Here is a 27,927-nt window from a genome sequence, read left to right as displayed (position 1 = left end):
AAGGGCAATTGTTGAGAAAGTTAAGATATCAATGATTCCAGGTGAAACTAATCTTAATGCATATTCTGTGAAAAATTTGCTCCCAAATTCCAATTTTTAAGCATCAAAAAGTCACTTTGAACTTTCTTTCCGCCATAAGGATCCATGTAAGTTCGAAACTTCCAACATGTATCTCCCAAAATAGCAAAAACTAAATTTATGCGCCTTGTCCTCCGATCCCCTCATTTACTATACATTAAAAGAAAAGAAAAGAAAAAGAAGAGGATGAAAAAGCTCTCGAACCTCTTCAATGAAATAGTATTCTCTCAGCGTATGCAGAAAATGCCACAAACTGATGGGGCTCAATTCGTATAGCAAGCTGTATGTATACCAATTGCGTATATCTTCGCACAAACATACCTCGTTTACAAAACGGCAAAGACACCCAACCCAAGGTGATCCTTCTCGATTCTTCTATACTCGAAGCTCAAGCGAATCTCAAGAGTCAAGAGGGACACGTCTAGCCGCGGTGAGTTGGTGACAACTGGACGGGTTTAAACCGCAATATTGGCTCACCCGACACATAATCCACTTGCACTCAAATCTACAGTTTCATAAGGCAACCACGGCTCCGTTCGCTGTTCGGGAAGACGGTTTCGATTTCTTAATCGACCGGTCTTCAGATGAACTGAGTAACAGAGCATATCGATGGCTCAAGTCAAAAAATCCGTGTCTTCACTTGCGGCGTTGCAAGGGGCAGCTAGACAGACTAGAAAGTTCGGTACCATATTACATGTTTCTTCATCAAAATTGAGCGTAAAACGCGATGAGAATATTAAAACAGCTCGATCCCTTTCAACTCTTATGGCCATATCTGCCGTGCTGAGGAAAAACGCCGTATGAACATTTGAGAGTTGCCAAATTTCTCGGGATAAAACTCGTATTTTTTTAGGAAAGTTATGCACATTTTTCCGTGAAATGGACCACTAGACAAGGTACGAATTTAAGCATTCTGATTCATGCATCTTAACCAAAATTTCACGTAGAACACGATTCGCGCAGCGAAAATTACTGAAAACAACTCCTAACGAAGCTATTAACATTTTTATTTCTCATTGGTTACGGGGAATTTGAACTGCCCGCTCACAAGAAACTCAAAGCTCTACTTGAGTCAAATCGCGCACTACAACGGTTTCAGCAATCATCTCAATCGAGCAATGTTCATTTCCCACCATGTGTTTTTCAAACTATAAGTAATTTGCTATAGCTGAGCCAAAGTGTCAAGATTGAAGTTGCCAGATTTTTTTATCGCAGAGACGTTCATGATAACGTTTATGAGCGATGTGAATGACGTAGAGCATTGAGTTTTCATGAGCGGGTGGTTTGAATTCACGCATCAAGAATCACTAAATAGCTTCGTAAGAAGTTGATTTTTGTAATTTTCGTTGTGTGCATCGTGTTTTACGTGAAATTTTGGTTGAGAAACATGTATCAGAATGCTGAAATTCGTACCTTGTCTAGTGGTCCATTTTCGGATCTGTTAGATCAAGTTGCGAACAAAATTATATGAAAAATTCGAAGACAAATATTTAAAAAAATTTCAAATAAATTCGGTTTTTAGTAAAGGAAATGTGGCAACGTCTAAAGGCTCATGCGGCGTTTTCCCTTAGCACGGCAGATATCTACAAACCTCCCTTGAACATCTACCCTTGAGGTCTCACGTGGTTTGAACTCGGCGTATTTCTACCAAACGGAACTATGTGCATTAAAACATGAGCCCTGACACCCATTAGAATGTATGCATAACAGGGCTCACGTCCTAATGCGCATAGTTCTGTTTGGCAGAAATACGTCCAATTGTGATTAAGGAGGGTTTAAGAAGATCCTCAACGCACCATCATGCAAATGACAATTGTCTAAGAATGTCGAGTAAAATTCAAAAATATAACTTTTGGAAATAGACCCATGCAAGAGGTTGCAATTATTTGCTCTGCGAATAATTAAAAATATTAAGAAAAAAATCAATTCGCAAACCTTAAAGTGGGTGCAAACGCACTTTAACATTTTAAAATCTGCAACATTTTCTCTTTCCTACTTATCAATTCTTATAGTGACGAATCATTGAAATTCGTTGCTATGATCTATAGCCGTAGTTATTCTATTTAATTGCACCCAAGAGACCTTAAAATCGCATTTTTATGATGCTATGTCAGGAATCTCGTTATCACCCTTGGTAATCATAAGGTAACCTATGAGACCACCTCGGGAAAGGTGCTGTTTAAGGAACGACTATGGATAAGGCCCTTAAAAGAAGAAAGTAGAGCTTTTTGTGTGCATCCATCCACACCTATAAGTTCAGGCACTCGAATCAGATCGCGCATTCAACTGATTTTGATTCATTTTTAGATTCAATAATTTTCTAGTGTTCTAACTTTTTTCCACAAGATTAGAGGTGCTCTTTATCAAAAGGGCTTTATTCGGCCTACGTCGACTGTGGTGATGTTAATTTCGGAAAAGGAAAGTTTGATTGTTAGTGTAAACTACAAACGTTAACTTTTCATTTACAACTTAATTTTGGACGAAAATGTCCTCTAGAGTGCTTATTATCTTACTCAGTTAAGTGGCTCACCAGTGTTAGAATGAAATGATTAAAAAAAGATTACCTCTATAGAAAAAGAGATATGTCGTTTTTGAAATCGGTTAGTTTACATCTATGGCTGAGAATGGTTAATGTAACTTAGGACTCGTACTTTTTTCTATGTAATCGCGCGTAATAAGCTGTCTCGCTCCTTCGAGGATGACGTTGTTAAGAATCTGAAGATTCTGTATAATCCTTGCATGCGAAAAATTGCACGCTGTAGTAAGCAAGAGCCATGTGTGTACGAAGATGCCATATTTGTCCATAAGATTTCGATTTGTTTAGATGGTGCGAATCAGATGGTAATAATAGCTATAGCGTGTTTCTTAAACATACAGGGTGATCCAAAAGTCCCTTTCACCCCCTCTAACTTTTTACCTAATTGAGGTAAAGATTTGAAACTTGGGGGATAATCCTAGGTCAAAGATAGCTACTAAAATTTTCAGGGGGGCCCCCCTCGGGGGGCCACGGCCCCCAACTTTAATTTTCAAATGGGAAGACCCCCTTTGTGATAGCTCGTTCGAAAGACCATAAAAAAAGAAAACTTTTCAGGCAAACCCGAAGTCAATATCTCAAACCGTTTCAAAATGGCGGCCGGTTAAAGTTCAAAATGGCCGAAAATTCACACCGGTTATTTGTCGATGGATTTGCGCGAAAATCGGTATGTAAGGGTATTTTGACACGAGAAAAACGAATTTGACGTTAGATTTCAAAAGAACCCAAATTTCCATAATGGCCGCCGGTTAAAGTTCAAAATGACCAAAAATTGATTTTTTTAGAAATCTAAGTTCAAATTTGTTTATCTTATGCCAAAATACTCTCAAATTCCAAGTTATAGGCAAATCCATCAGGAAAAAACCGAGGTGAGAATTTTCGGCCATTTTAAACTTTAACCGGTGGCCATTTTGGAAATTTTTTTGAAAATCTAACGTCAAATTCGTTTTTCTCGTGTCAAAATACCCCTACTTACCGATTTTCGCGCAAATCCATCGACAAATAACCGGTGTGAATTTTCGGCCATTTTGAACTTTAACCGGCCGCCATTTTTAAACGGTTTGAGATATTGACTTCGGGTTTGCGCGAAAAGTTTTCTTTTTTCATGGTCTTTCGAACGAGCTATCACAAAGGGGGTCTTCCTATTTGAAAATTAAAAGCTGGGGGCCGTGGGCCCCCCTGAAAATTTTAGGGGGGCTAAAAAGTAGCTCCCTTTGACCTAGGATTATCCCCCAAGTTTCAAATCTTTACCTCAATTAGGTAAAAAGTTAGAGGGGGTGGAAGGGACTTTTGGATCACCCTGTATTTCCCTAGTACGTTCATTGGAGCGGGCGCAAGTATGAAATTCGCCTTCAAGGCTGTAAGTATGCAATTCTCACGATGGCCGTGTCTAAATGAATGATACTTAAAGGGTAGGGGTACATGCTTCTTATAAATAGTATAAACAACATAAATCCATAAAAATAAGAATTATTTTTACAACCCTTAGAACATAGGAAGAGAGTGAACAGCCAAGAAACGTCAGTGGAGATTAAATTCACGAGTTGTTGCAACACGGTGTGAGGCGTTCCATAAAGATCTGACATTCTTGCGGAATGATGAATTGCTGACAGTCTGAATTCCACTCGAGAGTACGATCACTACAAATGTCGTCTGACCAGAGTAAAAGTAGGATGCCCATTCCTCGCTTGCTTTGTCTATGACTAGAAGCTGGAGCAATTGAAATTACGCACAGCGTCTAGCACATGTGACATAGACCATACCTGAAAATTTTACTAGTCCACGTTCCCATAAGGGCCATGAGCAGTGGCGTGGCGTGAATTGCGATGGATCGATTGTTATGCCATTTAAACCTATGGAAAAGGATCGATAGATAGGGTGTTCGCTGCGAACACCTCAATAATCGATTCTTTACCATAGGTTTAAATGGCATAACAATCGATACATCGCAATTCACGCCACGCCACTGGCCATGAGGATATGAGTGGCAAACGTGGCCTCCACAGCCGGCGAGTTAGGCTGAAAAATCCGATTTTGAGATTTTTAGACAGAAAAATATTGCTCTAAGGAATAAGGATCGTCGAATTCATGGTCGTTCGTTAAACAGTTCTTTGCCTTAGGATGCCCCATACGTTTAACATCGTAACCAAAAGAGGTTTATTTTTAATTACCAGTGGCGTGGCGTGAATTGCGATATTTCGATTGTTATGCCATTTAAACCTATGTAAAAGGATCGATAAACAGGGTGTTCGCAGCGAACACCTTAATCATCGATTCTTTACCATAGGTTTAAATGGCGTAACAATCGATATATCGCAATTCACGCCACGCCTTTGTTAATTACCAACATTGCAAATTAATATTTTCGGAAACAGCAGGGGAAAATTAAAAAGCGGAGAACACCTAAGGAACATTTGTCAATGGAAAGTATCGCGATATTTTGAAAGTAAATTGCGACTTTTTTAAGATTTTCTCGGGGGGATGAAATTGCTGAGATCATCAACATTTGAGCGATTATTTTTTTTTTTTTTTTTTTTTTTTTTTTTTTTTTTTTTTTTTTTAACTACTTCAAATAGCCCTCAAGAGCTAATCCCACGCTTTAAGTCCCATCCCCCCTCCGTCCCTACTGAACCAGTCCCAGGCAACCATTGTTTGAGACCATCAAACTCGGGTCGCCTGGCCGGGAATCGAACCCGGGACCTCCCGATCATAGAGCAAGCGCTACAACCACTACACCATAGGAGGCCGACTAATTAATCATGTTAATTAAATTAATTATGCTCAATCTCGCCGCAACTTTATCTCTATAAAATCGCTTTCGATAAAATCGAAATTTTACCTTAATTAATCACGATCTTTTGTTCAATAATATCGCGATCAATCATCATCTATGAAACCGCGATTTTTTGCAAATTTTGCCATAAAATTGCGATTTATCGCAATTTTCATTCAATAATATTCCAATAAATTGACGTCGATAAAATCGCGATGCATTATTCCCCGATCAAATTGCAACTTATTGCGATCTCTGCACTTAGTAGCGGATATTACTTAGAAATGGATGAATTTTCACACACTGAAACACCTTGAAATTATACTTCTTTTAGGCGTGTATAAGAAATTGAGAAAATTAACTCTTAACTGCTCTTAAACAACTCATAAATCACAGTACACATTTCTCCGGGACACAACGGAACGAATCAATTGGAAAAATCGGACGAAATTTGGAAACTTTAAAAGCTCTTAAATCCTTTATTACAAATAAAAGAGGTCTTAAAAGTTTTTCCATTGGTTTTCTTGTAAAATTTACTTTAGAACGCACCCTTTAAACTTTAAAATATTTCGAAATAAACATCTAAGTTGTAGTGTAGTCCAAAAAATCGTGTCCGACTTCTCCCATTGACCGATCCACTGTGCGCAGGTGCGGGCGATTCCCTTTCCCCGTGGACGATCACCAGTAAAAGTGCATTAAAAAGTACATTTGAGATTTATATTCTTTTTAAGGCAAAATAAATCTAATAATGCCGGTTTGAATTTTAAACACGCGGTTTGAAGTTTATCAAAACAACAACCGAAGCAACCTGAATTTGGATCACCAGTTCAGTGGGTCATTGTACCTGGTTTAAATATCGAAATAGTCAATCAGGATAAACAGTCATCTCTTCATACTCACGGAAGTTAGGTCCATCGACACGTGCGCCGATCAGAATTAGAATATTCATGATCCCGTCTCCCCATCCGCCCCAGGAATTGGAGAACCACGCAACTGAAATAAAAATTATACGTCAAATCTGCTTTTTTCATCAGGCATGGAAGCGATTCGCCTTGTCAAAAGCTTCACTTCGGGGCTATGTGGCAGGACAGGCTGCCTGCGACTTTTGCAGTCAATAATGAATATATTAAACGTATGATGGGTTACATTATATCATACGTGCGCTGATTGCGTCACTCAAAATTATGCCACTATGCTTCGGTGGTTTGTGCCTTGAGAATCTACTTATTCAAAAAAATAAATAAATAAATTTAAAAAAAAAAAAAATTTAAAAAAAAACACAATTTCTTGTACCAGTTAGATCTGAATATCTATCAGGCTGATTCTCACACATTTTTTTTTTCGAGTGCAGCTATGCAGATTTGCCAAATTCGGTCAAATTTAAGCTTTTGAAATTCCTAGATTTTTTTCATACACTGAAAAAAAAAAAAAAAACACATTGGATCTAGAGTCCAGACTCTTGAAAACATTGACAAGAAAAAATACTCTTGATTCAATCGGATTTTTGCTTGAATCAAAACGAAATCCGCTTAAATTAAGAGGCTTGGTTCCTGATTTAAGCTTAAATCTGATTGAATCAAGAGTATTTTTTCTTGTCGATGTTTTTAAGAGTCTGAACTCTAGATCCAATGTCTTTTTTTCCAGTGTAAAAGATTGAGAAAGGCGCCGCAATCCGGTTTTCTCTGCGTTGCTTTGCGCGGTCATTCACTTACAGCTTAATCTCATAGAGTACATACCTAGAGTCGTAATGTAAATGAGACGCGCTTAAAGTTTTCCTGAAAAGACCGTAATGAAACGAGCTTGCCGCATTGGTTGTTCTTCGATCAGAGAATGTGGCGGCGCAGCCCATATTTTAGGACAAAAACGTTGTTATAAATTTTAAAAATCAAAGCCTCCTTCGGAGAATTAGCGATTTTGCGATAGAAAACGGTGATATCGGCACAACACACAACGTTGAAAATAAGATACATCGTACGAGATACAAGCGCCTTTAGTAGATGTCTAATGTGACAAACACTATATGGATCGCATTTAGCAAAAAGGAACCAGCTCGATTACAGTGTTTTCAAAATAGTGCAACTTCTTCTTTTCTTTTAAAAATACTTAGTCTGTGTACAGTATTAAAAATTACACAATTTTTTCGTTTAAAATTAATAAATTTATGATGGGAAGCAAAGACAATTTGCTATTCTGGGGCATTTTTCAGATAAATCTGAATAAGCAGCGCTTTAACAACACTGTAATCGCGCTGGTTCCTTTTTGCTGAATGCGATCCATATAAATTTCATTGATGCAACTATTCGGGCTCCGTGGATGTCCGTGTTGCATATGCACAGGTGTGAAGGCGTTTTGACTGTCCATGCGCTCACCACTTCATCCGTGGCTCAGCGCCAACGGCCGCGGAGGGCTTTACTCACAGTAGTCTTTAAGCGGGGAAAAAAATGCTACCAAAATGTACCTAAAACGGTTTGCAGGGAGTATGGTATGGGAGTATGGCCCGCCACAAGGGGGGGGGGGGGGGATACTGGGTCCTTGGTACCGGGGCCCGGGCCCCGGTGTTACCCGTAAAAAACCACTACGAATTCACATGCAACCCTTGTTTCGTAAGAAAAAGTGAGAAATTTTCCCTAAAAATTTCGCAAAAGGTGAATAGATTTTCAGAAACACGCTGGGGCACTGTAGAATTCTTCTTAAATTTTCAAAGAAGTATACCTCTTCTTCTTCTTCTATCTATTTTCACGATTTTCAGTACAGAGGGATATTTTTAGTAACTGCGTTTCATTTTCTTCCGTCGTCAGATGCTAAGAGTCTCCGTCTGGGCATCCTCGACTTCAATGGCTCATGGCTCAACTCCCTTGCCATAGACAAACGAAGGGGGAGTCCAGGGAGGCCTGGCCCTCATAGAACTGAAAAAAGTATCACATGCCCCCCCCCCCCAAAAAAAAGAAAATAAAAATTTTCCAGATGTTTTGAATGCAACAATTCGCAAGTATTTTGTGCTGAATGTATAAAAAAAAAAAAACATAATTATTCCGCAGAAATTTATGGAAAAATTCTTTATGGAAGCTTCAAAATGCGTCCAATAAGTCGTATAAATTCTAAAATTTCTCGAGGGATGCCCCTCGCCCCCCCCCACTCCGTGCTTGGGGCACGGACCTTAAAACTGGTATCAGGGCCCGAGATGGGTGTGGCGAGCCTGCAAGAAGGCTATTTCCATTTAAATCTTCCGTCACATTCATACGGCGCAATGATACAAAGATTTGAACCCTCCGGAATGCGTGAGGCATCACGCCGCATTTGAAGGCGTTTTCAAATCAGCCAAGTTCCGATACCCGGATTATCGTTTTGCATAGTTTATATTCTTTTGTTTTGTTCTGTGCCACTTGTTAATTTTTAATCCTCCTAGAAAAACCACCCATTTGTAAATACAATTCTAGCTGAAGCGCACTTCAGCTATGCATTCACCACTGCAAAAATTTCAGAGGAAATAGACAAGCCCAGCGTGCATGAAGGCAGGCCCGCCACAAGGGGGGAATACTGGGTCCCTGTTATCTAGGCCCGGGCCCCGGAGGGGACCCGTGTTACCCGTGAAAAACCACTACGAATTCACATGCAACCCTTGTTTCGTAAGAAAAAGTGAGAAATTTACCCTAAAAATTTCGCAAAAGGTGAATAGATTTTCAGAAACAAGCTGGGGCACTGTGGAATTCTTCTTAAATTTTCAAAGAAGTATACTTCTTGGAAAAGTTCTATCTATTTTCAAGATTTTCAGTACAGAGGGATATTTTTAGTATAACTGCGTTTCATTTTCTTCCGTTGTCAGATGCTAAGAGTCTCCAGTCTGGGCATCCTCGACTTCAATGGCTCTCGGCTCAACTCCCTTGCCATAGACAAATGAAGGGGGAGTCCAGGGGGGCCTGGCCCTCTTAGAACTGAAAATAGTATCATATGCCCCCCCCCCCCCAAAAAAAAAACATAATCATTCCACAGAAATTGATGGAAAAATTCTTTATGGAAGCTTCTGCGAAGCTCTATGGAAGCTTTCCGGAAAATGCGTTTGATTAGTCGTATAAATTCTTCAATTTCTCGGGGGGTGCCCCTCGGATCCCCCCCCCCCTCCATGCTTGGGGCCCGGACCTTAAAACTGGTACCAGGGCCCGAGATGGGATGTGGCGGGCCTGGGTACGTGTGGACTTAAAATCGAGAAAAATCTAAATTTTGGTTGATCCTAATTTTGAGATTTCGCAATTTGAAATTTTCACAGTAAATGCAACTTTTCTACTGATGTTGATCCGCTTTTTTAATTAGCTGTCCATTGGATCGGTTGTGATCGGTTCACGTTATTATTTTTCGTTTGATTCATGTCGATCGAATACATGCCGAATCGTCACATTCAGACGATACTCTCTTTTTTTAAACTGAACAATTCGCCTTCTGCTGCGTCTACAGCAATTGTTGCTACGAATATGTTGCGCGTGCTGATTTCAGTTAATTACATACCTGATTCTCTTAAGGCGTTTTATGTGCGAAAGCAATGCGCCTTCAACTGCGTCTGCAGCAATTGTTGTTTCGAATATGTTGTGCGTGCTGATCTCAACGCATTACATACTCGACTCTCTGAAGGCGTTTTAGGTACGCAAGTAGCGAAATCTATCGGTGAACGAAGGAAGTAGCGATTCATTCAATCCCACTTCTATTGTTCTCCGAAAGATGGCGCTACTTGCGCACCTGAAACGCCTTCAGAGAGTTGAGTATGTAATGCGTTTAAATCAGCACGCACAACATATTCATAACAACAATTGCTGCGGACGCAGCTGAAGGCGAATTGAAAACAACCGTATAATACACGTTGAATAGCATGTTAACTCTTTGATGAAGATTGTTACCGATAGAGAGTTGTATTTAATGGTTTTTTTATGGGGGATTCTCGAAAAACTTTTCAACATAAACCAAAACATAAACTGAGTTTAATTGCAAAATGAAGCATACCGCGCTACAAATTTCCTGGCGGGAAGTTTAGGCTAAACTTCCGGCTGAAGGGCAATTCTTGGTTTCGGTGTCTCAGAATCTTTGCTAACGTTTCATTTATTATAATTAAATCAAATGTACGGAATTCGTTGAAACTCTTACTGATTTTTTTTTTAAGATTTTACAATGCCGAAAACGAAAAATTTTAGAAAATTTACCCAATAGTTTCCTCGCTGAAATATAAATTAGCAGTGGAGATTCTGAAACACCGCAACCAAGAAATGCCCTTTTTGCAACCAACGCCTCAATTTCCCGGCACGTTGGCATTTTAGATCCTCGCAGTAAAGCCCGCCGCGCAATGAGATGAACCTTTTAGAGAGATTGGACATGACATTTCCGACAAAAACTGGAAATTTAGTCAGTTTAGTTCAATTTAGTTAATGTTAACGTTTGGTTTATTTAGTTTAGTTCAGTTCAATCAGAAAACGACATCGCGCGAATCTACAGGGTTATTCAAAAGTCACGTACCACTGGCTATAACTTTAATTATTATTATTATGATATCGATTTGCGGTTTAAGACGTTTTTCCTCATAGCGAGGGGGAAACTGTTTTAGGTACTTTCCATTTTTGTATCCCCTTGGTGAAGGGGGCGGGGGACAACTCAAAAATTTCAAATGGCCACCTACTTAACGGCCAGTGGTGCGTGACTTTTGAATAACCCTGTATCTTAATATCCGGAATGATCTTTAATATTTACATCAAAATTATTTTTGTGACATGTTTCAGATCCGTACTCGGAGCAGTACTTCACGCCGCAGAACTTCAACCCGGACACGGACATCCAATCCTACCAACCGATCGAGCGGTACGACCAGTACAGCAACGACCAGAACATCCTGACCGACTCCTACGGGAACCAGGTCCACCACCAGATCAACTTCCCCCCGGACTCGAGCTCCTTCGACTCCAACCCCAACCAGTACCCGGAGCAGACCTCCAACAGCATCGCCGACGATGCCTACAGCCAGTACAACCAGTACAACGCCCCCGCCAACCGGGGCACCCCCTTCAACAACCTACCCCCCTCGGCGCCGCCGGTCCCTTCGGCCACGCCGCCCCCCGTCCAAAACTACCCCCAGAACTACCGCAACAACTACCAACAACAGCAATTCCCGCCGGAGTACAGCAATACTCCCCCGACCAGCGTTCCCACCGGTCCTAGCAGCTATCCTCCCTACCCGCCTTTCCCCCCTTACGATCAGAATAACTACCAAAAACAACCCCCTGCTCAGCAAAACCCACCAGCGTACAAACCCACCTTCGCTGGGCCGCCTACTGGCGCTGGCGAAGAATACTCGATAGAACCCTCGATAAGCTACCAAGCCCAGCCAGCTACCGGACCTGGCTACGATCAAAACTACCAGAACTACCCGCCCAGCCCTGTCTACGGCGCGACGAATCAGAACTACAGCCCGCCCAGGCCTTTCGATATCCCATCCCCGATTATTATCAACAGCCTCCAGTACCCTAGCGGTCCAAGTCAAACCCCAGCACCTAGGAACGTCTACGAGCGACCCTTCCAGAACAACTACCAATACGGCGTCGGTCGAGGGGTGGGTAGCCCCGCGCCCCCGCCACTACCTAACCCCCCTCCGCTCCCGCCGCCGAGTCAACCGAACTACCCCCAGTACAACCAGTTCGACCCCAGGTACAGCAATTACCCGGAGGTGGCCCATAACGACTATACCGGGTACCAGTCGCAGAGTCACGCCCAGATCGCGGATAGTCCGCGGCAGAACGTGTTCTTCGACCAGTCGCAACCCCGGGGGAAGAGCTACCGGCGACCCTTCTCCGGGGCCTCGAGCAACTACATCCCCCGAGGACCCTCCAAGTCCCAGAGGAAGACCTACGCCCGAGGACACCAGAGGGTGCCGCCGCCCAACTTCAGGGCGAACAACCCGCCGCCCTTCGGACCCAGTTTCGAGACCCCGGGACCTGGACAGGCTTATCAGACGCTGCCCCAGAAACAAGCGCCCGACGGAAGTTACATCTACTGAGATCGATGAGATTCTCTTCGTAGCTGTGGAAATCGATGGTGCCAAGGGTGGCATGAAATGCGAGCAAGAAATGAAAGATTGGAAATTTCAGTGGGATATTTCATGAAATTTCACGAGGCTGTGAAATACCTATTTCATGAAATTTCACGAGGCTGTGAAATATTTCATGAAATTTCACGAGGCTGTGAAATATTTCATGAAATTGCACGAGGTTGTGAAATATTTCATCATATTGTTCAGGGGCTAGAGTATGCAAACCGCACTGAAACACACAAGAGCAGAAGAATGTCTCAATTTAACATTTTGCGAAACATAAAGGAATCTGTATTCTTCAATATCTTTCATAATTTTCTGAAATTTCAAGATTTTATTTTTCATTAAATTTTGCCACCCTGGTGCCAACCGTAGGCTAGGGTCGTTGAACCCCTCATCATCATTCATGGAGCTCCATCTAAAAAATTAGCATGTTGAATGAACATTCAGACTGTTAAAAATGTGCAGCAGCCTCAAAATGTTTGTCTTACTAACTGTCTCGGTAGGTCAATTACTATAATCAGTAGACAAGGCTATAGATAAAGAAGACAAAGTAAAAATTGAGCGACAAAGGAAGTAATTAATAGACTAACTGACAGCAAGCCAAGAGAGACTCTACATAGTTAGTCCATCATTTTCCTCCTAAGTCTATATTAACCACTTGTTTCAACCAAGAGGATTGGTCCATATTCCCTTTGTCTTCATTGGCCATCGCTTTGTCTATCGATCTCAGTATCGGGCCGCTGCTCTTAATTTCGATTTGAAGACTTTAAGGTAACTAGAGGGGCATGCAATTCAGACAGACGTTGTGAGGTAGCACATATTTCAACAACCAGGATATTAATTCTTCTCTACATCCCAATTTTTATCGGTGTCGTTCTCAGAATTGAAGGCGCTAGAACCAGAGGGACTCAATTGCATCGCAACGTTTCGAAGTTTCACTCGACAATTTACTAGGGTGAACCGAAAGGAAAAAATCCCTCCGAATCGTTTTCGGCTAGTGAGGATATTTTTTAGGGTAGAAATGATGAGCATTCGTCCAAATTGCATTCAAAGTTTTTAATTCTTTGAGGTTCCGAATTTAGCATTTTCGTTTTGTCTTCTCTGGTTTCACGATTTTTTCGACAATTTTACCTCGTAATTTTTCTGAACGACATATTTGGAGTCCCGTAAGGTAGAAGCGCTTGCACCTAAAAGTCTGAAACTTTGTTCAAAAGCACGACTTTTAGCATTTTTCATTCGATGAGCACAGAGACTTTAACGCAAGGCTAGAAAAGTATAGGCGTACCGACAAATGAAAATCACTATTCATTAAATTGCGAAAAATGCTACCCATAAGAATGCCGATAGAATATTAATTGGTACGTGTTCCTAATTTGAAATATCAGGATGATTTTTTAGGGTTGATTACAACTGTGAGCAAACTGCTCCATGTGTGTGTAATCTCTTGCCACGCATTTGTACCTATATGCTTATCTTAATTGCATATTGAACTAGGTACTTTTGCACTTAGTGACACTGGAAGCACTGGTTGGACGATGAAAACAAGAATTTTGCATCTCAAAACACCGAGTGGGCTATACATTTATCTAGAATCGCAGTCTGATTGCATTTTATTATCGCCTAATTTCCCTAGTCAGAAATCTGAATGAAATAATGCGCTGGGAAAAAAAACACATTGGATCTAGAGTCCAGACTCTTGAAAACATTGACAAGAAAAAGAACTCTTGATTTAATCAGATTTAAGCTGAATCAAAAGGAAATCCGCTCAAATTAAGAGCCTTGGTTCTTGATTTAAGCTTAAATCTGATTGAATCAAGAGTATTTTTTCTTTTCGATGTTTTTAAGAGTCTGGACTCTAGATCCAATGTGTTTTTTTCCAGTGTGCTTTAAAACTTTCTGTGGAATCTTCAATCAATTAACGGGAATAAAATCACAGGATTTTAAGTTAGTATGTTGTTCAATTTAAAAAAAAAAAAGTATCAAGTCCGGAAGGATATGACGTAATGTCTACTGTGATTAGGCCAGCGGCGATTTTGACAGTTGACAATACTGTTCTCCCTCAATTTGAATCCATTAAAAATATCGATTTCAGGCGGGGCAAGCTGCCTCGCCAAGAATCGATTGTTTTGCATACATTTAAATGGAAGAAAAACAGTTTTTCCAACTTTCAAGAATTGCTACTGAATTAGGCTGACTCTGGTTGAATTGCTCCAATTATCTCCACTGCTAAACTTATTTTTCAAAGGAAAGCAACCCAACTTTATGACTTGAAATGTTTTAACAAAAGAGATCACGTAAAATTTCGAGAGATGACGTATATTAGTTTTCCTTTTGAAAATAAAAAATGCGGGCGAAATTTTATTGTCCTAATTTGAGATATAAATTCATCTGATTGTGAGTTTGACAACCAGAAAACTTTATTCTGGTTATATTGGCAGGTACCTGACTCAGAGGGATAACTATGAATTAATTGACGGTTCAGATGAAACTTTAAAAAGAACCAGCTTTAAATAATCAATTTGCTTCAGTATGAAAAATCGAAAATTGCAAACGTCTAGTTGCATATAATAGAAATATCTCATGCCAGAGCATTAACTAGTGACTGAGGCTGTGTAAATATGTACCTGTTATCTTAATGTATAATTTTAGTGCAATATTAGGGTAAGCTGTTTGATTTTCCCCCTTTAATTGTTCATTAATTTTAAATTACATAGTTTTAGCGAAAAAAATTGTAGGTACTTAAGAATAATTTATTTTGAATCTGTGCTCGATTAAATATTGGTGAAAAACGACACTGAAAATTTTATTATTTTAAACCTGCATGCACGTTTCCAAAAAAATTTAAGGAGCAAAAAACGATGTTTTTCTGTTCGTTTGTTGAAATTAATACATACATTTGAAACTGGAAAAGCTATTAAGGCGCAGGTTGTTCAAAAATCACTAAAAATTGTCATTAAGAGATAAATTGATAAAAATTCATGGATCCGTTTTGTAAAAAAAAATATGGATTTGCAATATTTAGTCGTTGAAATTTTTCGGATGAATATAGATTTACCGTGACGCCTTCCGATTTGAAACTGAAACATTAATTTTAAAAATTTTCCTTGGGTTCTATTTTTAAATAAACATGGATTTTTTCGTGAGTTTTAGAACAACTGCTTGTTTTACAGTTACAAGCAACCAATTGCACTTTGAGAGGCTTCCAGGACTTTATGTCCACCTACCTTTCGTCCATTAAATAAATGTCCACCGCTATTTATGTCCACTAAACGTTAAGTCCAGTCTTTATTAAGTCCACATGATTTAATGTCCTACCATGAATATGTCCAAAATTTTCCAAATTGTGGACATGTTATGTCCACATTTTTTTCTTCTCATTTAAATGACAGGAACCACCTCAAAAATAGATGCATACTACTACTACCTTCATTCTTAAAAACATTTCATTCATGAATCAAGTCATGAAAGAGAACAGACTCTAAGAGCAGATAAAAACATATGTTCATGTGTACACTGTACGGATATGATAAGATGAAAACCAAAGCGGGAGCCTAGAAAACGCTCCAATCCCAAATTAAACATTTTTCAGTAACAGATGCAGTCAAAATTGAAAGTCCTCTTTAACTAGTTATTTCGTGCGTCTTCAATCTTGTAGGATACTGTGCAACGCCTCTGACGCGAAAAAATTGCTTAAAGCGTTGCGGCGCGGCAGACAACCAGCAAGACACGCGCATAGGCGCCTTCAAACCTAACGGGATACTGCACGCGTTGCGCAATGCGTGAAGTATCCCGTTAGGTTTGTAGGCGTCAGCGGGCGTTCTGCGCTGCTAACACGCCGCTCCGCTCTGGGTTAGGCTCTTATATTTAAACTCGCTGAGTCAGCGTTTTTCAACTCATGATTTTGAAATGTTTACACTCTCTGCATTGATTTTTAAACTGATGAGAAAGAAATATGTACTACACGGAAAAAAAAAATTGCTGATTCAACAATTCAATTGCTAAAAACAGTGAGTGTGATGTTTCAACGCAGATTTTACGACAAAAAAATGCTACTTTCACCACCCCCGTGGTTAAATTAGTTTACAATGTGGTTAAACTAGCATTTTTTTGTTGTAAAATCTGCGTTGAAACATTGCACTCACTGTTTTTAGCAATTGAGTTGTTGAATCAGCAATTTTTTTTTTCCGTGTACTGGAAAATATAATGTGTTTTTTGTAAATATAATAGTGGTTCCGTGTCAAATTTAATGATTTCCAAAGCATTCAAATTTATTCTTTTATGTTTTGGGCTTTTACTGTGCTGCAGCGTGGTGTAAGCGCAACCAAACGCTCAAAATTGGACGTATTTGACTCAAGGAGGTCGATGTACAAATAAGTTAAAAACAAGAAATTGCGTGCTCCTTAGTTTTTTCCTCTTTTGTTAATTTTTGTTTAGTTTCTTTCATTACAACTACGGCTCATTGAGATTCATATCGATGCCATTGCTTGGAAAAGGTTTTATAAATATTTACCACGTTTTAAAAATGTTTTAAAATGAAGTAATCAATTTCATTTAAAAAAAAAGAATGTGCATTTAAGGCATATTTTATATCGGAAATTTCAAGGATAGAAATGAAACCAAGTATTTACCAAAGACAATCTGAAAAGATGAATCAAAAGAAGAAATTGACATTTCATTTAAAATGTATATGAGTTATGATAACAACACCTCGTTCTCTTTTAATTTTCTCATTTCGATATTGTCAATATAATTTTACACACGGACTAAAATATGGCGCTTGAATTTGATTTTAGTGGACTTTACATTTGTGGACTTAACTTAGTGGACGTTTAAGTAATGGACTTAACAATAGTGTGGGCTTTAGAACTGTGGACGTAAAAATTGTGGACATAAAGTCCGTGTACCTTTGAGAGTTTCTCAACTGAGTGAAAATGAAGAGGCAAGATTTGCTTTTTCACTAAAAATTTACTGCAATAAAATATCTATCAGACTAAACATTTACAGTCAGAACAACAGAGTAGAAAAACATATACATAAAAATATGAAGTGGGGCTTCATAAAATTATGGATAGAATAAAATAAAATATTCTTTACACTTACACTAAAACAACATATTGAGTGAACAAAAAAGAGAATGACACTTTCACAGATCTTTAGTGCTAGTACACCATACCAGTAGGTACTAATGCCTAGAATTGATACCTATGTACTTTAGGTACATAACTTATTTTTTCTAGTTCTCTCTGACTGACATGAAATTTAAACACAGATCCAACAAAAGAAAACAGTGTTTGTAAAAAATACTGCAAATTTTTTACGTATAGTTCTTCACTACCAGTGGTGTGGCGTGCCTTGCGATAGGTATATCGGTTTTTCTGCCATTTAAACCTATGGAAAAGGATCGATAAACAGGGTGTTCGCATTAATAATCGATTCTTTACTATAGGTTTACATGGCATAACGATCGATACATCGCAAAGCACGCCACGCCATTGTTCACTACTCATAAATTAGAATAACATACTTAACATCTCATGAAATGTGATGTGGAGTCATGGAGATTGACAAAATTTCAGGAGAGATTGTAATAATAATGCATGGTTTCGGTGGGACTGCTATTTGTTGTACTGCTAGGTCTTCATTACATGACAATATTTCCTTAAGGGGGCTTTGGTATCGGTTCATGATCTGAACCTGAAATTTGGAACTTTAGCAGTTTCATTTAATTAGCTGTCATACAGGAATCAGAGTGCTTGGTGCTCCAAGAAGTATAAAATAAAATAAAATAAAAGTAACAACAACAAAAAAAATGCTCCAAACTTTCAGGAAGTAACCATGCAGGAGTACCTAATAGTTTAATGTCAAAGAGTACAATGTAAAATCAATCGTTTGTTTGAATCGAACATGGTAATTATTCCCATGTAAAATTCAAAGTACACCTCCACAGATCCAATCATAAATAAAATTAACGATTTTCAAATAATTTTAAAGAATGAATGGAAACAGTTAGCGGAAGTTTCTTCCATCAGCTGTCTGGTTGAAAAAGTAGAAAATATTTCTGAATGAGTTTTTACTTCTGAAAATTGTATTTTAGTCAGCCTTACTAGCCTTTTAGTTTCTCTTACATACATAAAAAAAGAAAGAAAGAAAAAAAAATTGAAGGTTTTTGGCTCACAGGAAAAGAGACATCAGCATGGTTTCCCTTCCAACAAATATCATGATCTAACAAACTACTTTACTTTCATCTCACTAGTCCGGTGAGCTCAGATGAAAAACTGAGATGAAAAGGCGCAAACTTGGCAACTCTGAACATTCCTCTCCATTTCACTCTAGTTGGTGCTAAAATTAGACACAACAAGTGAGTAAGAATGATTGTTCTTGGTTTACAACTTCATGGATCTTCTCATGACTTCGTTGCCAGCTAAACGTATTTTCCCTGGCTCGCTTAATGAAATTATTTTCATTTAAAAAAAAAAATAAAATAAAAAAAATCTCATACCGAACTGAACTGCAAGGCTGCACATAATTCAGAAATTAATGTATAAACACTAGGTATCAAATAAAATGAAAATTTTCAGAGAGAAACGAATGAATTATGCATTGGATAATGCTAAGTAGCTAAGAAAACTTAGGTATTAATTAATTTAAAGAAATGCTCATTACACAAATAATAAAAAAAAAACATGAACAGAGTAAAAATATTTGTTGTTCAATTTTATTCAATGATTAAGAAACTAGAAAAAGCCTGAGTTTCTGTGCGAATGAAAATAACTGAGTATTTCATAATAATTTCATTATAAGTAAGAAGGGATCATAATGCACCATTGGTGGCACTTTTTTCCAAAAAGGTTGGTTTGGTTTTGGAAAATAACTTGTAAACCTAGATCTCTCAAGTAAATCCAAAAAAGATAAACGATCACAAAAGTGATATTAGCATGACTAACATGAAACATTTGAAAATTCTTTAAATTATGTTTCGATTCAGATCATTATCTTCACAGTCAGAAATATGTTTTTGTGCTAGCAGAGATTGGTAAGCTATACAACTTGAAAAATTGAAATCAATTAATTAAAGAATTTAAGATTAGAGACTGGTGAAGAAAATTGGTCCAGGTTCAGAGGAAAAATTACAAGAAAATGATATTGACAACAATCAGTGAACAAGGTTTTTGGAGAGCAACTGCTTCGAAACTAAAGGGTTCCACCCCCCCCCCCCCCCCTCAAAAAAAAAGGCTGACCTCAAAACTATAGTCATATTAGCGATAATGCAACATCGGAATTAAGCATACACTCTGTTTCTTTTGAGTTCTTGTACGTAAAAGAAAATAAATTATCCTACCATGCCAAGAAAGGTTCTCTAGGTACAAGGATCTGGTAAACTTGCTATCAATTATTATCACCTCTCAATTGAAATACTTTGATTTTTGGCTTCTTATTCTTCATTAGACTATTACTTTGGCTGCACTACCACCCCCTCTCCAAAAAAAACCTATTCAAAGGAAGCTAGGGTACTCTTAAAAAATTAGTATAAAGGTATTTAACAATGTCAGAAAATTATTTCACGTGTAATAATAAAATGAAAGAAAGAAAACATGTCTCGTTATTTTTATGATTTCATTAACTGGTGTTTAGTAACTGGTGCTTCGTTTTTCAGATAAAATTCATGCTGAGAACAAGTAACAGATAAAGACATTTTACAAAAATCAAAACTGTGCCTTACAATAAAGATTAAATATCTCTCCTAGGAACAAAAAACTGAGAATACCTAAATATATTTATAAAATTACCGCTAACATAAATCAGGAAAAATAACTAAATACTTAAAATATGGAGGGAGCTAAAGGAATTGCATGGGCAATGGGAGTCCACCGTCTAATTGTCTCTCACATTTGAAGAGAAAAAAATTTACATGATACACATCACCAAGGTTTGAGGTGCATTTCAAATGCATAGCATGAATGCAGGACGCATTTTTCCAAGCGACCAGATTTATCTTTATTATTTGCAAAAATCTCGTGGGGAGTTTTTTTTCTTCTCTTTTACAAGAAATCATCAACTTTCTAAACAGCGCACCAAATTAATATTCTGGCGAAATTGAGATGTGATGAAAAGTTGTCGAACAAAGAGCAAATGGGATACATTGCCTTTTTTGGGACTTTTTGGAGAAGGCAGAAATCTTACGGGTAAGTCAGGAAAAAATTTGTTGATTTAAATATTATTATAATGATTACTAACCTATAATTAGCACACCAGGGCCTCTCATTAGCACTCTTACGTTTTGCAACACTTAGATAAAAGCAGATCTTCTTAGACACAACTTTTTTATCAAAATTTTTGTTCAAGTCTGAGCTTACAAAATGAGCTTGGCATCCTACAACCTTCTCCAATTCAGAATAAGACCCTTCAAATGAGGTAAGTCTAAAACATTTGTATCCCATATAGATTTTGAGTATCACCTAAACTTTAATCTACCAACAAGTAGGTAGAGACAATAGGGTTACGGGACTCCCATGATGAGAGGAATGGTAGGAGGAATAAGCAGAAATTTCAACTTAATGGAAGTATCTAGGTTCAAAATATAAAACAAAAAATAACAATGGTTATTATTACTGGTGACTAGGGATTTAGAGCTCAGAATATTCTGAATTGGAACACTTCGAAAGAATTATGGATTATAATTCTGTCAGATCAACGTCATTTACTACTAGGATTGCTAGAGTAAAAATTTGGAAAACACATTCATTGCTTTGTACACAAAGGAATCACAGCAGGCCAATTATTGAAATTTCTCCTTTATTAACAAAAGCACAGTGAGACTTCGCGGATTTGTAGATTCTGAGTTGGTTGACTGTAACACTAACTTTCTTTGTCGTGCCTTCATCGAGTCAAAAAATCCATTGGTTGTCAATCACCAAAAAAGGTTCCAAGAGCTTGTCGATTATCACTCCAAAAAAAGGAATAACAATGAAACCAAGCAGTGCAACTAACCAATTATATGCCTATATTTCTGCTAGGTCTCATCATGATTTATCAACAAGGAGAAAATTAGACTGCAGTTTAACAGACAACAGATCAACGATAAGACTATGGAGACAGGCATACATCTCACTTGCAGCATCTCAAAATTTCCATTTCATATTGAAATTTAAGGAAGAACTACCTACACTAAACTCTAGATCATTCAGATATGGTACTATCCAGACTCCAAACTGTTTGGATCAAAATGGTAACTGATCAAAGCAGGGCAGAGGGGCAGGCTGATATTCCGTTAGTGGATATTAATTTCGATTGAAATTTTTGGTCAGTTTGAAACAATTAAAATGTGCTTACAACTAAGATAGGGAATTGCAGTTTTTAAAGAGAGACTCATTCTTTGAAACACAAACTGTACTCTGATTCATTCATAATTATAAGCAATTTAGGCTATTTTCCTATCTAATATTCAGATTTATTCATTATCCAGGTCGGTCTGGCTCCAATTAATCTGGATGATGAGGAGTTTAGAGTACTAAGCATTTGAATGACATAATCAGAAAATATTCTTGAGATATAAAAGGGAAATTACATAGAATTGTGTGCAAAAACAATGATCAGTCACAGTAAAATGTGACAAATAATCTACAATGTCGTAAAGCAAGATAAAAGATTTCCTAGTTTCACAATTGAAAGGATTTTGTTTCATTCGATGTTCATATCGATGGCTAAACTTGGAAAAAATAAATGCAACAGTTGCCGATTTTGGGATACACACAGGATTGAGTCTGAATTGATGCTTCTCAGCTGCATACAAAAGATTATACATACTTGAGAGAGCCAGGATATCTCTTTAAAATTCTAAAATAGGCACTATTGCTGATCTGCATGCCTACATGGGAAGAATAATAGGTGAGCTTTTTTGATCTCTTGAAGAATCTTCAGAAACAAGTTTTAGAAGTCATCGATATGCACATTTTATTTTAAAAACAAATCAATTCTTGTTTTTTAAGTCCTTTACTTTTCAATTTCATTCATAAGAGCATTTTTGTGATTAATTCTCTCTGAGAAAAAAATCACAAAAGTAGAAGCAAGAGAAATGGTGATATGGGAGCGGCTAACTTAATTCTAACATTTCAACACCTGAATGAAATTCGACATGGGTGTCTCAATTTTATGTTTAGCTGGTGAATCTCCCAAAAAATGGCTGATGTTTAATGTTTCAAAAATTCTGCAAAACTTGTTACAAAACTAATCTACCGGTGGCTTATAATGATAGAAAAACGATGTTGAAAAAAAGATATTAAAATTAGAATACTTCATGGTTTCAATAATTTAGACAATAAAAATATACACTATCAACATTGAACAATAAAATTTAATAGTGATAAAAAATGATTAAGTAAAATATAGAAGATAAAACTCAAGATCACATCATTGTTTTTGATCTCTTATGGCTTTTAGAAAGCATTGCTAAAAATCTTCAACGATTCTTCTGGGACTAATCAAGTGCAGGCTCTTTTAATTCTGCCTGATCGAACATCCTTCATATTTTTCTCTTCATTTGAAGAGGGGAGGACAATTTGACATTATCATTGAAAAAGAGGGAGTATACAAAACAGAATTATTCAATTGATAATGGAGAAAGCTTTTCCTTATCAATTTCATTAAAGGCTTCTCTTTCTTTTAAAAAAAAAACCACTGCAGATTCAGGCTTGTGCCTTTGGTCAGGTTATAAAAAAAATAAATAAATAAGATATAATTAGGGCTCTCTGTCATGATCGTCATACCTCCCGTCTACAAATGCGTTCCTACAAAATCATAAATTTTTCATAATTTTTGATATCCTCGTGTCAATTAAGAATTCAGTTTTTTTTTTTTTTTAAACAAAAGAAAAAAACAACTCTTCCTAGTATTAAATATCATTTTTAGAGGAATGGAATTGACTAAATAAGTCAAAATTATCACTGATGTATTTAAAAGGCTGATCAACCTGATTTTGACTTGAGTAAGAGTTCGAGCATTGAAACAATCATAATACTTCTGATCAAAATCTTTGAAATACTCTTGTGTCCCGACTTTATACTGGACAAACTAACGCCTCAAATTGGTAATAGGAGAAAAAGAAGGCAGTTTACAAAGGTTGTATCACAAGTCATAATTTTGCTGACCGATAAGTGTACCTAAGTCACTTTTTAGGGAAGAAATAAAAAAAATGAGAAAAAAATCTGAATTGCATCGATATGTATTTTAAACTGGATAAAATGAAAAAGCAACTACATCCCTCCCTCACATTGGCAATAAATTAAGTGATTTTGACAAACAATAGGATGGAATATCCAGAGTGTCTATGGGCTTTAAACCAAAGAGGGGAACTTTGATAAGAAATCTTCATTCATCGTGGGAAAACTTATTTGACAGCAAAAAATACAAGGTGGGGCAATTCAAATCTTTTATACGAATTCTTTGATATTTCCCTGTTTGCTCAGACAAGTGAGAGTCAAGTATCGACAGTGAAACTATCAGACAACGTATCTGGTTTGTGGTGTTTAAAAAGCTCAGCTCTCATTTCATTTTGTTGAAGGAAAAAAATCAAGTAATCCTTTGAAGTTCTCGCAGGGATTTCTTTACACAGAGAAGAAAATTCATGGAAGTTTTCAAGAACTGACATTAAAAGTTTTCGATTTAAGAAATAAAGGATGACAGGGAGTCTGCAACATTGCAAACCCAGAGACATCGTCTAGTAGTTTCACCGTCGATATTCCTTCTCAGGGTTCCCACCTAATTTTGGGGAAAAATCCCAGACTTTTCCAGATTTTCCGGACCAAATTGAAATTTTTGGTCTATTCTTCTTACGGCAATGTTTTGGGAGGAAGAAAAATAAGTTCCTCATCAGTACATGAGTCCTCTCTTCTTGGAGGACAAGTTAGTATACGCTTATATCATTAGTAAATTATGGCTGATTTACTGAAAACATCATTAGGTTTGAAATGTGCTTTCAACAGAAAACTAGTTTTGATGAGAATGCTCTTAAGGATGCCACCATGACAATTGAATTATTTCTAATATTTGGCTGGAGCTCTCAATATTGCAAAAACTTTCGCCACTAAAGATGGCCACATTTTCAGGATAGCACAAAAAATGAAATTATAGGAGAACCGTTTACCTTGAGTCTCAAAGTAATGATATGACGAAAAGCCCAAGGGCCACAAGACAGCACAGAGCAAACAGTTCTTTCTTCAAGCTGGATTCCGTGAGGTTCAGGGCACGCAATGCTTGCTTCTGACTGTATCTCAGTTCAATTAGAGGGAGAGTGACATGTAGAATATCAGGTATCATGAAACAAAGATCTCTTATAACCTAGTGAAGAGAAAAAGAATCAGTGGATTTGGTTGCAAGTATCAGTTCAAGGGTATACTACATTAAAAAATTTAAGTCATTAGAGATGTAAGTTACAATCGTTACATATTGCAGTTTTTTTAACGTCTAATTCTGATTTTTGGAATTTTTTTGTTCAAATATTCTCTCAGAATAATATGTACCTAGCGCTGTTTTATTACATTTTTACTCAACAATACTTTTTTGAGTGGTAGGTTTTTTTCTGTTTTTAATTTCTTGCATTCAATAAAAAAAAATGGGTAGATAACGACTATTTTTTCGATTCATTTCACATACAGTTAAAAGTGAATAGGTCTAGCAAATACAATTTCTTTTTCCAAAATTCGTGAATGAATTTGACGAAGTTTCTTTGAAAACCAACGTAATTGCAATTCAAGTACTCACGAAATCCCACTAAAAAATTACTGGGTTTTCAAGACCTGAAAAAAAAATAATCAAGCATGGTCTCTTAAAAATATCATGAACTATGATATTGAGATACTCACTTGATGTACGTAGCCTTCTCCCTTGAAAACATTGGCTACAAACTGATCAATTGCTGCGGCCATAATATGGATCAAAGCTATTCCAATAATAGGCATAACGTAAAAAGGCTCGATTGGGTTTCGACTGTCCGTTAGATACAAAACATACCCTGTTGAAATGACCTCGGTTATAGAAAAGAACAGCTGATGATTCCATTGCTTATAAAAGTCGTCGTTCCAATAGTTTACATATGCCCACCTGAAAGTAAAACGGAAAGATTTAATATTGAACAGGAGATTGAAGGAATGAGTACGAAGACTTTAATTAGTACAGTACTAGGATGACTTTCAAGTCCTTCAGGTTAAAAATAAGGTTAAAAATTAAGGTGAATTGGACTACATTCTGCCGTAAGGCACTTCTATTTTTGGCTCATTTCAGAAACAACGTATATGCCCTTAGTTTCCCTATGTGGATAGGTTTTTTCATGAGTAAGACAAGAATGGCCGTTCTTTATTGTAAAATTTAGTACAATTGAAGCTTTTCGATATGATCCAATTCCTTTCAATTAAACAGTGATTTTGAGAAAAGAATAAACACAAAAATAATTCTGAAAAATTAGACTCGGCAAAGTTCTGAAATTTAGCATTAATTCCAAAAAATAGCAGCACTGAGGGACTGTGCCTTTATTATATAGCATGATTCTAGACCAACTACTTCTTACCTATTGATCCATTTTTTAATTTAAAAAAACAGCAACAGAACTTTAAATGATGTTACCAGTTAAAGACACTGCTTGAAATCACTTTAACTGCAGACTGACATTTCTTGAAAGACATTTTGTTTTATCCATGATGAAAAACATTATCGTCATATTTTACCTACATCCATCTATGTTCTGAGTCCTATGACCTTTGGGGTGATTTTAAACTCAGAGCTAAGAATGATTTTTAGATACATACGTATTGGTTGTAAAATTATAAGTATGATACATTTAATGACAACTTGAAATTAGATCCTGCTTACCATGAGTAATAATGAGAAAATATGGATGTGACAAACAAGATGACCATGGAAAATCTCAACCTCCTTTCGAAGGCCAGGCAAATCAGTCTTTTGACGCATTCATAGAATGAAATGACGCAGATCACAGTTAATATCCATATCTTTGTTGAGTTGAAGGTTGCGTTGAAATAAAAATGCTTGTAGGATGCAATTCCAGTTTCATACGTGCCTAGAAAAGAAAAATATCATTACCAAGACAATATTTGGAAATTACAAGTCAAATACAATAGCTGCACTTAAAAGATTTTAAGTAACTCATGCCACATCTTAGTTTTTAGATAATAAGTATGGGTGATTATATGGTCATGATCAATGACAGCTAAAGAGCAAATTTTATGAAAAGCAGTAAATCAGTCACAAAGTACTTACATATCTTCGATTGCAATGAAGCAATACGCCACTCATGCTTCAGTCTTTCAAAACAAAACTAACTAACAGCGCAACTATTATACGTCATCCACTGGATCACATGTACTTGCAAACCTCTAAGACATAAGGGACATGAAAACAATAGCGACCAAGAAGTTATTCCAGAAGTAATATTATTTTTTTTAGTATCTTCTTTTGTGTTCTTTCATATTGTAAATAAAAATAAATATTCCTATGTATGACATTAGAATAGACATCATAGAGTTGTGGGAAAAGTAGGAGAGACAGCTTAATAATACTCACCTTTGAATACAGTGTCCCAACAAGAGCAGGAACAATATCGCCTATCAACATTGCGTGCAAACTGACGCCAGTAGTAGTAGAGCACAAAAATATGCAAAGGCGGAACAATCGCGGGCCACAACACACTGATACATTTTACCCATGTATCTCTGCTAAATATCTGTGGAACCACAGCTATAGGATACAAGAGTAGTTTCTGAGAGGTCCTTATACCACACTGAACCATCTTTGCAGAACTGTATCATTACTTTAGACGCATTGAGGACGCATTACAAGTACACAGCAGTGGTAACTTCCCTCAGCAGTTCAATGAATACCAAACCATGCTTTGATCTGTTCACTAAAAATAGAATAGCAGGTTCTCCCTTCAGATAAAACAGAATTTTCAGCAGAGGAATTTTGAGATTGCTTACATTAAATGATCCTAAAACTTGAACACCTAAAACTGTTGAAGGGGAAAGAAAAAACACTGTTATTTTGAGGTTAGTGTTTACAATCAAATAGATCTGATAATCAAATGGCACAGTGTTGCCATCTCTACAGGACCCTCAGATTTTCCCAAAATGTTACACAGGTTTTGGTTTTGAGTTCATGTGGATAGGGTTGGGGTTGGGGGATATTATCATTCCGAAATTCCTACACAAGCGTAGCACGAAGAATTTTTACCTAAGTAAAGTTCCTTCATAGCACAGAGAAACATGAAATGCAAGACTTAAAAATTATTTTCTTGCTCCTTCAATTTTGCGGGCGGCAATTGTTATTGCAGAAATGTTGTGAATGTTTATTTTTAACAGTTGCAAATACTTTCTGTTGAAAGCATTTTTTGAATGATGCAAAAATGCACTATGTGAATTTTTACAACTATATACAACTATACTATTTTATTACTATATACAACTCCATAAGTGC

General features: G+C 37.2%; 2 protein-coding genes across 2 annotated transcripts in view; one reads left to right on the top strand and one right to left on the bottom strand.

Moving 5' to 3' along the window:
• LOC109033798 (uncharacterized) overlaps positions 1–15,241 on the top strand; it is a 53,386-nt gene extending 38,145 nt beyond the window's left edge. The window contains exon 3 of the mRNA XM_072303113.1: positions 11,141–15,241. Coding sequence (XP_072159214.1) covers positions 11,141–12,411 — 1,271 coding nt within the window. The 3' untranslated portion in view covers positions 12,412–15,241. The remainder of the gene's footprint in view (positions 1–11,140) is intronic.
• Positions 15,242–17,392: 2,151 nt separating this feature from the next.
• On the bottom strand, positions 17,393–27,514 carry LOC109033826 (uncharacterized). The gene is made up of 4 exons (XM_019046631.2): positions 27,019–27,514; positions 26,308–26,515; positions 25,305–25,542; positions 17,393–24,780 (listed from the first exon to the last, which is right to left on the bottom strand). Exons 1-4 carry the CDS (start codon positions 27,242–27,244, stop codon positions 24,595–24,597), a joined length of 858 nt encoding a protein of 285 aa, XP_018902176.1. The 5' UTR covers positions 27,245–27,514; the 3' UTR covers positions 17,393–24,594.
• Positions 27,515–27,927: the final 413 nt, after the last annotated feature.

This window comes from Bemisia tabaci, chromosome 8, assembly GCF_918797505.1.
Source record: "Bemisia tabaci chromosome 8, PGI_BMITA_v3".
Lineage (NCBI taxonomy): Eukaryota > Metazoa > Arthropoda > Insecta > Hemiptera > Aleyrodidae > Bemisia > Bemisia tabaci.
Note: the sequence above shows the minus strand (reverse complement) of the source record. Positions and strands in the feature narration are given on the sequence as shown.

Bases quoted from the DNA above. Each gene is read 5' to 3' on its own strand.
- LOC109033826 (XM_019046631.2), bottom strand. From the start codon at position 27,244: ATGGTTCAGTGTGGTATAAGGACCTCTCAGAAACTACTCTTGTATCCT. The intron at 25,543-26,307 runs GTAAGCAGGATC...TTTTACTTTCAG, and splicing joins TTTTCTCATTATTACTCATG to GTGGGCATATGTAAACTATT. The intron at 24,781-25,304 runs GTGAGTATCTCA...TCTCTTCACTAG, and splicing joins GAGAAGGCTACGTACATCAA to GTTATAAGAGATCTTTGTTT.